Genomic DNA, 11,073 nt, shown 5'->3' with positions numbered 1-11,073 from the left:
TAGATATGAAAGGCACTATAAAGTAGATAGATAGATAGATAGATAGATAGATAGATAGATAGATAGATAGATGTGAAAGGCACTATAAAATAGATAGATAGATAGATAGATAGATAGATAGATAGATAGATAGATAGATAGATGTGAAAGGCACTATACAATAGATAGATAGATAGATAGATAGATAGATAGATAGATAGATAGATAGATAGATAGATATGAAGGGCACTATAAAGTAGATAGATAGATAGATAGATAGATAGATAGATAGATAGATAGATAGATAGATAGATAGATAGATAGATAGATAGATAGATAGATGTGAAAGGCACTATACAATATAGATAGATAGATAGATAGATAGATAGATAGATAGATAGATAGATAGATAGATAGATAGATAGATAGATAGATAGATAGATAGATGTGAAAGGCACTATACAATAGATAGATAGATAGATAGATAGATAGATAGATAGATAGATAGATAGATAGATAGATAGATAGATAGATAGATAGATGTGAAAGGCACTATACAATAGATAGATAGATAGATAGATAGATAGATAGATAGATAGATAGATATGAAAGGCACTATAAAGTAGATAGATAGATAGATAGATAGATATGAAAGGCACTATAAAGTAGATAGATAGATAGATAGATAGATAGATAGATAGATAGATATGAAAGGCACTATAAAGTAGATAGATAGATAGATAGATAGATAGATAGATAGATAGATAGATAGATAGATAGATAGATAGATAGATAGATGTGAAAGGCACTATAAAATAGATAGATAGATAGATAGATAGATAGATAGATAGATAGATAGATAGATAGATAGATAGATAGATGTGAAAGGCACTATACAATAGATAGATAGATATATAGATAGATAGATAGATAGATAGATAGATAGATAGATAGATAGATAGATAGATAGATGTGAAAGGCACTATAAAATAGATAGATAGATAGATAGATAGATAGATAGATAGATAGATAGATAGATAGATAGATAGATAGATAGATAGATAGATAGATGTGAAAGGCACTATACAATAGATAGATAGATAGATAGATAGATAGATAGATAGATAGATAGATAGATAGATAGATAGATAGATAATATATGACAGACAGACAGACAGAGTCGGCTAACCAAGCACTTCAAATGACTTCCATTCCATCTGATCTAATCAGCTCGTGTTCAGTACAAGAGCTTTGCTGTTCGGTTGTTAACGCTGAGGTTTTCCAAATCCTCCCTAAGATGGGTATCTGAATGTTGTCGAACCGCATAAACACAAGGAGCGAAGACCCCCCAATCCCCGCATAGACTCCTTCCCCCCCCAAGACCCCATCCCCCCCGACCCCATATGCCCATCTTGTCACACTTTAGGGCTCGTTTATACTTCACGTTCAGAACGGGTACGCGCACGCAGCATGGCTGCCTCGCGTGCCAATGCTAGCTGGAATGGGCACATCCCTGGATAGATGGATGTAATCATTATTAATCCTTTTCAGAGATATTGCGGCAAGGTGTCCTCGTAATTTAATGGATGTTCCAGGCGATTCACAACGCAGTGAAGCCGAACGTTTTCTCACCGTGATAATATCTCGCACTGCCACCTGGTGGATTCTTCCAGATTTACGTAAAGTACGCGCGCAAGTATAAACAGTAAAACGCTTACGTAGAAGTAGCGTCTGGCGTCACGTGAAGTATAAACCTGACCTCATACTCGTGGCCTCGCGCACACACGTCACACGATTTGTGCTCCTGCTGTTATCCGTTTACTTGCTGCAGTGTTCTATCCAGGGCCGTCTGTTCATCGGTGTGTTTTCATCAGTTGTCTTTCAAAGATTTTTCTTACGCTTATTTGGTATGTCTAAACCACACTTACGTATTATGCCCGATGCACACTTCTGGTTAATTTCATCTTTTTTTTATTTCGACTTATTATATGAGTGACGCATTTATCCAAGGCGCTTTACAAAATCTGACCCGCAATCGGTTACATTTCATTTGCTTTTTTCCGACTGTAGCCCAGGCAGATAAAGTGACTTGCTTAGGGTCACACAACGATTTGAATCCACAACTTCAGGACCTGAAGTCCAAATCCTTAGCCACTACGTCACACTGCACATGCGCCATCTACCCCGCTAGCCGATCACGATCACGTCGTTACTGCGTCTTGTCTGACTGTCTTGTCTGTGCGAGGAGGTCAAAGGAATGGTGAGGATGCAGGGCGTAGAGTTGGCGAAGGTGGGTAAGGTGGGATCAACTGTAGAGAATACAAATTAGACAAATGAATTTATGGTTGAGAAAAATCATCTAATTTCTCAATCAGGATAGTCAAAAATATTTAAAACAATAAAGTAAACTTTAATGAACAAAAGAATCGGATCCTGTGTTCTCAGAAATGATTCCTTAACATAACAGCCTCAAACCGGCTTAGTACACTCTGACATCACGTTATATTAACTGCAACATTTTTATTTTTAAACCCTTATTGATACAATACAGCATAAAATTTCTTTAAAATACCAGTAAAAAATGAAAGCACAAAACATGTGTACGTACATTCACTGCAACATGGTTCCGAAAAATAAATTATTTATGTCTCCCCCTGGTGGTAACCTGGAGGAATGTTAACATACAATTGATATAAAGCACTTGAAGCAATTTTTGTTTCTTTCAGTTGCACCGATGTGCGTCTTTGCCCACTCAGCGTGGTCTTCGCGCAGCGTATGCTTATACACTTAGCTCTCAATTACGGAAGTGGCTAAAGGCTGTCTTCATAAAGGGTCTTTTATTAAGCTGTATGTAAGCTGCAGCTGAGATCGCAAACTGGGGTCTTATTTCGAATGGATCAGCAATCGTAGGCTTAAAATGTAAGTTAGGCAGCTCAACAGCCCCTAACTGCAGAAAGTCTGTGGACTTAACGCAACGCGACGCGAGATGAGCCAGCATTGCAAACACTTCGTGAACGTTAGCACCGCACGCTCCGCTCTAACGCGCTTGATAGCCGTTCATCTTAGCTTGAAGATCGGTGTGTGCTGCTTTTAGCTGCATTGGTTAATGTGCAGTGGCTTTTAAAGGCGCTATTAAAATGAATAATAAATGGTCAGTAATTGCTAGCTAAGGGGATTGGGCGAAAGTGGCAGATAAATGTTGCGTACGAACCTTTCCACGCTCAAATCGCGATGTATAAAACCTAAACTTGGCGTAAAGCCACGCACATTTCCACGGTAACTCATTCCTTGGCGTACGCAATTTATCCGCCCGGTTTTGCAGACTGGCGGCACCCAGCGTCAAAGCAGTGCTACTGTTCCTGTGTGATCACTCTTTCTTTCTTAAATCCACATTCCTGGCGTGGCTTTATAAATACACTGAAATTAACTGCATATTGTTTATTAGTGTAATGCATCTGATTGTAATTAACCTGTAGCAATATACTGGTCCAGGGAATAGCCATAGTGTTCCAAATACCATAACTGCTTTAGCGTTGTAACTCTCACTGCATCTTCTTTCAGCTGATCCCGTTAAGGGTTGCCACAGCAGATCATCTTTTCCCACATTACTCTCGCTGCACTACTCGGAGTATTTATATTACTGTATCTGAGTGGGAAATCACAGCAGCAGCTGATTGGAAAGAGAATTATCGGTATACAGCATGAAGCAGATGCTGCCTGAGCCACAGCAAACGCTTTAGTCCCTGTACGGACTTCGCGGTTTAGAAACAGTTTCATCCCAAGAACTCTAAACACTAAATCAGTCCATCAACTGCTCCTTATATAATTGTTTACTTATAAGTACAATCACCTCACTGTAAACTTGCACTACAGTTATAATATTGCACAACCTGCGCCACTTTATAAAGCGCGTATTTACATGTGATGACGGTATTCATTTCTAAGACGAAATGCAGCAAAACATGTTGATTATATTATACAGATAAAACTTTAACTTCATTTAAATAATCTGTATTGTTAATAATTAAACATGTGAGGACACGGTGCCGCAGCGCTAGCTAGTTCAGTAATTGTTCCTGCCTTGCGCTGTATTATTGCTGGTGCTGACGCGACACTGGAAAGATAGACGGATATAATAATTAAACACGTACTACTAAGATATTTCAATGTTCCTTAAAAGTTTTGAAGAATCGAAGTTCTAAGCTTACAGATGGCTTCACGTCTATTACATAGCTTATTGTGTGGCGATTGAGTTTTTGGAGAAAGAAAAGTAAGGACAGGAATTGGAGGTTAGTACGTTTGAAAGAGACAGTACTGCTGTGATAAATTATTTAACTGAAGGTTGCGCATGGCGCAGCAAGCCTCTTGCGTGAGACATGAACAAGCACTGCGCCACCGTGTTCCCATGTTTAATAACATGCTTTCATTCCTATCATCATGAAAAAGATATCACGTATACATCTCAGTATTTTAATTATTCAGAGAGCTGTAATATCAAGAATGTAATGGAGTATGTGTCCTGTCGGAGAAAGAGAAAGCCCGTTTAAAAAGCAGGTAGTGATTCATACACATAGAGCACATAGAAGATCAAATACAGAACAAAGCATTTAACATGCCACTTTAGTTACAAAGGGATTTGAGAAACTAGTAAATTAAACGATTTTAAGATGAAGTTTAAGATGTTCTACTTTAATGGCAAAATAAACTACGTGATTAAAGTGGAAATTTCGAGATTAAAGTTGACATTTCGTGCTTTTTTCCCCACTGTGTGCCTTTTTTTTTGTCTGTACCCTAATAAGCTTTCATATGACACTCAGACGGTGGGCTACGACTCGCTTTTTCACGGCGACTTTGATATGTGACTTCTTTTTTATTTCGGGCACTGTGCGACTTTGTGAAGTTGAGCCTTCGAGTTTCTCTGACACACTGTCACTCGATCAGCTTTCTTTTGTTGATTATACCACTGTTTAAACCAACAAACAGTACGTTTTTCCTTTGCCTCCACTTGGTATTCGCTGAAATTCTTATATTTTCTCCTGTGCTTTTCTCATTGTCTTTTCACAGAAGGCTATTTATATTGATTTGCATATTCAAAGAGGCGTAATTCTGGGAGGAGTTGGGGCGGGACAGAAGGCGCGTGCACGTGCGTTACTTTTCACGCAAATCGGGATTTATGTAGTGGAAGAACGTGAAAGTATGCGTGCGCACAGATTCCTGCATCTGGATTTTTCTGTGCGTACGCACAATCCCGCTTTTGTGCTTACGCCATGTTATAGTGTGAGTTCTACGCACGGCGTTATACATGAGGCCCCAGGTCACTTAACCCACACGTCTTTGGGGTGGGAGGCTTTTGAGTGGTCCCAAGACATGAGTTAAATGCGAGTTCAATTAAAAGTGAGAGTAGCCGCAATTGTTCACTTCGGGGTTGGCAGGGCGAGAAATGACAAAATGGGAACAAATGGGAAATCTGACTTGCCATTCTAAATTCCTGCAAATATTTGTTGCACAGGTTTCATTAACTTCTTTAATAATGCAATGCAAATGATTTTAAAGTCGTTTAGGAAACACTTCTGGGCATGAAATACCTTTTTTTTCTGGTGCTTTAGCAGTCTTGTTACATGTCGATTAACATGCGAGTGCGACCATAAAGATCCTATAAACCTGCAAAAGTTAATGTCAAATTAATTTAATATTAGAAAACCTTCCCCTGATCCCAACAAAACTAGTAACGAGCTCACCTCCCATTTTGGAATAAGCAGTCGTTTTTAACGGTGTCAGTAGAACCAGTATTGAAAAACAAATCAGATTTGGACCTAAATATTCCTAATACGTATAGGGCAAGTGTAAATGTACCTTTTCGTTCTAAGTACTGTATTACGTTTTATTCTGCAGCTGCTTATTGCGGTTAATTATGGAAGATTATTTGTGCCATAATTCAATGTGGTATTACGTTGAAATGCAATACATATGCAGATGGGACATTTAATTTTACACGGTTGGTTTTATCTTCTCACAATCTAAAACAAATCAACCGAACGATCGATTGTTTATCAATGTGGGGCACTTTGTCAGTTTAAAATGCAATACAAAAACATATTACCATTTAATTTATGTTCATAGATCACGAGTCATAACTAAAAGCAAAACAGACGTATTGAATTGGTCGCTCCATTTGCATTGCATTTCGATTCGAGACCGCGCGCTAATCGCGCCAAAACTAAAATTATCCAAATGACCAATCAGCGTCAAAAGGTGGGGCAAGAGGCGTCAACGGTTTAAGGGCTTGTGCTATTTAAAGTCTTCAGTTCATACACAAAGGGAAGCCATTTGTGATACTGAAGGTGTGTGCGTTGCACACCCCGGCCCTCGGTCATCGAAATCTGTAGATGCTGAGTGCGAGATGCAGTTTATAGCACTGTACCCGATCCGTACACCAGGGGGCGCCTTAAAGTCCGCCATATACAGTATATATACAAAGAGGTGTCGTTTGTGCTACTGAAGGGGGTGCACAATGTGGATACTGAGGAGTCACAAAGAGGGGTGACTTCAACCCACCCCATTTAGGGCTCCAAATGGGCTTCAAACAGCACTGCTAGTGAGTTATGGGGAGAACATGCAAACTCCATACAAGCAACAGCTGTTATAAAATAAACAGCCCTTTGAAGCCAGGACTGCCTGGAGTGTGGCTGTGTCTGGGTTTTGGGCTTCTGAGATGCCCCCTACAGGCCAAAATGGGTTAATCAGAAACATTGGATCTGAACCCAGGATGTTGGAGGCGGTAGTATTAATAGCTGTTGTCCATTTCCACCCAAATAAAATCCGATCAATAAAAATAAGAGGTGCAAATTCATGTCTGGTGTAAAGGAAGGTAGGGATGGACTGGCTTCCAGACTAGGACTGATGGCTCCTTGACTGGCCAGGATGCCTAGTGGTCCTTTTCCCCGGTGAACAATGGAGGAGACTGCCTATAAGGAGTGTAAACTCCTCCAGTGTGCTAGGTGGCAGCATCCCTTTACTACACACTCAAAGGACAAGCTGGGAATTGTAGGCCCTTTGGTCAGCACTGCTAGATGCCATGGGTGCCACCAGAGGGAGGTACCACCTGAGAATAGATGCCCATATTCTAAGCATTATCAGCTCAATGACACGGTGCTGGAAGTACTCCCAGGCCCACCATAAATGGAGCCACTTCACCTCACATGGGCAGCATGGTGGCGCAGTGGTAGCGCTGCTGCCTCGCAGTAAGGAGACCTGGGTTCACTTCCCAGGTCCTCCCTGTGTGGAGTTTGCATGTTCTCCCCGTGTCTCCAGGTGCTCCGGTTTCCTCCCACAGTCCAAAGACATGCAGGTTAGGCACATTGGCGATCCTAAATTGTCTCTAGTGTGTGCTTGGTGTGTGTGTGTGTGCCCTGTGGTGGGCTGGCGCCCTGCCCGGGGTTTGTTCCTGCCATGAGCCCTGTGTTGTCTGGGATTGGCTCCAGCAGACCCCCATGACCCTGTAGTTAGGATATAGTTGACTGGCTTTACCTCACTCATGGAGTCGGAGTCGGGAGAGGAGGTGGACAATGCATGCCAGAGTAGGAGTAGATGAGAAAGGACAAGACAGGGAAAATAATGTTGTATTGTTGATTGTGGATGAAGCCTGCTGTGCAAAGTATCTCTCTCTCTATATAAAATCCAATGTCTGTCTGTCTGTCTGTCCGCATTTCATGAGAGAACTACTTGACAGATTTAGATCTGTTTTTTTCTATAACTTGTGACTTCTCTCATTGTGCTAAGTATCATAGTTCACTTGCGGTACCAGAGAGACACGCAGTGGGCCGAGGGGAGGGGGCAGAGCCATCCTCAGTCACACACTTCTGCTTAACTAGCGAATGAGAGAACTACTTGATGGATTTAGATTTTTTTTTTTTATTATAGAATTTGCTTGAACATTCCGGTTGATTTTGCGACTTTTCTCATCATCCTAAGAACCATAGTTTGCTTGCAGGAGCGATATATTTGTGCTAATCCGCGACAGAGGCTGCAGGCCAAGGGGAGGGGGAAGCGTGACGTCAGGAGTGGGAAGCCGGGCAGGGCCCACCTCACTGTCCTGTTTCACTGTTACACGGGCGGAGTCACGGAGGATGGCTTGTGTGTTATAAAATAAACAGCCCTTCGAAGCCGGGACTGCCTGGAGTGTGGCTGTGTCTGGGTTTTGGGCTTCTGAGATGCCCCCTACAGGCCAAAATGGGTTAATCAGAAACATTCAATTCGCCCAGTATGAATCAGAGAATCAGTGTGGAGCTTACAGCGCAGGACATCATGTGAACTTACAGTGTAAAAAAGATGAGGTGTTGTAGTCAAAGTGCAAGAGCTGGCATTGAAGTTTAATGGCACCATAGTCAGGTTTCATGCCATCATGCCACAGGAAGAGTGAGTAAGGCAGAGGACAAAGATAAGAAGCCCTTAGTTATTTATTTCAAAGGGGGGCATGCCAAGTATCAGAGATAGGAGACATCTGGCACCCAAAGCCACAGGCGCTGTCCGAGGTGCTGTCCTTGACCAGCTGAGATACTCACTGCTTACGCTGACAAGCACAAACTCCTGGCGCTCAGTGAGGATTTCAGAGGCGTACCGGTGCCCATTCTGCAGGAGGTTCTTCACCTGCCCCGTCTCGTCAGCTAGGTCAATCTCAACTGTGCAGAGACAAGAAAGCAAATGAAAGACGTTTTAGAAGAAGCTCAAACTCCTAAAACCTGTCACTTTCTTTGGGGTCTGCCCTTAGCAGGTTTACCAACTGAATGAATTCACAGTTCCATTTCGAAAGACAAGGTCGGACCAGGGTGTGTGAACAAGTGTTCAGTTTAATGCATGCATTTTGGAGCTTTTTATAACTAAATCTTGACAGATTATTGAGAGTCTCGCATTGGGGAGAAAGGAAATCGCAGTCACATGAGTGTCATCCTTCCCATCTGTTAAAGGAGTGAAGTGACAGCTCGAGAAAGCCACAGAACTAATTTAAGCCTTTCAATTCCAGTGAAAACACTACATGTCTTTGTTTGAATATTTGGTAATGGTGATAAAAAAAATGTTTAAAGCGATAAAGATGATATCACCTAAGCAATCTTGTTTGGAAAAAAAAATAAAGCTATCACAGCAGAAAGGAAAATCACTAATAACAAAGGAGGCACCTTGAATAGCAAACAGCACCAGGATTGTCTTGCTCTGGAAACATTACAAGTTTAAATAGCATAGATCATGACACTGAGATGCAACGATGGCAAAATTGTATTTATTTATGAATGGATTTAGTATTGTGTATCTTTAAATCTGCCTGGGTGACAAGACCTAAAGTGTACAATTGGAGGAAATAAAGCAGATAAGCAAGTAGTGCAGAGGATAGTCCACTCTGACAGCTCTTGAAGAGTTAAATTTCATTCTTACATTCATCCATCCATCCATTATCCAACCTGCTATATCCTAACTACAGGGTCACGGGGGTCTGCTGAAGCCAATTCCAGCCAACACAGGGCGCAAGGTGGGAACAAATCCCTGGGCAGGGCACCAGCCCACTGCAGGACGCACGCACGCACACACACACACCAAGCACACACAAGGGACAATTTAGAATCGCCAATCCACCTAACCTGCATGTCTTTGGACTGTGGGAGGAAACCGGAGCGCCCGGAGGAAACCCACGCAGACACGGGGAGAACATGCAAACTCCATGCAGGGAAGACCCGGGAAGCAAACCCGTGACTTCATGAGGAATACTTTTAGTATTTTGCACTCCAGCGGAATACAGTACATCAGTACATCGTAGATGCGTATGTCAAAACAGAGGGCGCGCGTCTCAATTATCTCAGCTTACATCAACAAGATCTGCGGGTGGAACTATCAGACGCACTACAAGCAAACGCTGAAAATAACAATGCACATGTAGGCAAAACGATCATATTACCATCCACATTTCCAGGAAGTCCAAGATACATGCAACAAAACTATCAGGATGCCATGGCCATAGTACATAAATTGTACATAAATAGTATGTAAATTGGCAGAGTGGTGGCTCTGAGACTAAGGATCTGCGCTAGTATCCCAAAGGTTGCCTCTTCAAATCTCCGTCACTGCCAAAAGAGATCCTACTCTGCTGGGCCCTTGAGCAAGGCCCTTAACCTGTAATTGCTCCAGGGGCGCTGCGCTCTGACCCCAAGGGGTATGCGAAAACTAACAAAATCCATCCATCCATCCATTTTCCAACCCGCTGAATCCGAACACAGGGTCACGGGGGTCTGCTGGAGCCAATTCCAGCCAACACAGGGCACAAGGCAGGAACCAATCCCGGGTAGGGTGCCAACCCACCGCAGGACACACACAAACACACCCACACACCAAGCACACACTAGGGCCAATTTAGAATCACCAATCCACCTAACCTGCATGTCTTTGGACTGTGGGAGGAAACCGGAGCGCCCGGAGAAAACCCACGCAGACACGGGGAGAACATGCAAACTCCACGCAGGGAGGACCCGGGAATCGAACCCAGGTCCCCAGGTGTCCCAACTGCAAGGCAGCAGCGCTACCCACTGCGCCACCGTGCCGCCCTAACAAATTCCTATTACAAGAAATTGTATAAGGCGAAATAAAGAACCAAAAAAAAAAAAAATTCGGAAAGCCAGATTTATTTATCACTTTCACATGTAATCCTGCTTACACGCACTGTCTGATACCCAAAGACCTGGGGCCTCATGCATAACACTGTGCGTAGAATTCACACTATAACATGACGTAAGCACAAAAGCCGACATGTGCTTATGCACAGAAAAATCCAGATGCAGGAATCTGTATGTATGCAAACTTCCATGTTCTTCCGCTCAGCGTGGAAATAAACGCACGTGCACGTGCCTGCTGTCCCGCCCCAACTCCTCCCAGAATTACGCCTCTTTGAATATGCAAAGCAATATAAACAGCCCTTAAGCCCAGCGTTCTGCGAAAAGACAAAGGCAAAAATATGAGGAAAAATAGAAGAATTTCAGCGAATACCAAATGGAGGCAAAGTAAAACGTACTATTTGTTGGTTTAAACAGTTATATAAGCAACAAAAGGAAGTTG

General features: G+C 42.4%; 1 protein-coding gene across 2 annotated transcripts in view; it reads right to left on the bottom strand.

Moving 5' to 3' along the window:
* Nucleotides 1-11,073, bottom strand: part of LOC114657268 (uncharacterized protein CXorf65 homolog) — a 40,919-nt gene that overhangs the window by 7,792 nt on the left and 22,054 nt on the right. For both annotated transcript variants that reach the window (XM_051931919.1, XM_051931920.1), the window contains exon 3: nucleotides 8,541-8,657. In XM_051931919.1, the coding sequence (XP_051787879.1) occupies nucleotides 8,541-8,657 (117 nt within the window). The remainder of the gene's footprint in view (nucleotides 1-8,540; nucleotides 8,658-11,073) is intronic.

The sequence above is a fragment of the Erpetoichthys calabaricus genome, chromosome 9, assembly GCF_900747795.2.
Source record: "Erpetoichthys calabaricus chromosome 9, fErpCal1.3, whole genome shotgun sequence".
NCBI classification, from domain to species: Eukaryota; Metazoa; Chordata; class Cladistia; order Polypteriformes; family Polypteridae; genus Erpetoichthys; species Erpetoichthys calabaricus.
Note: the sequence above shows the minus strand (reverse complement) of the source record. Positions and strands in the feature narration are given on the sequence as shown.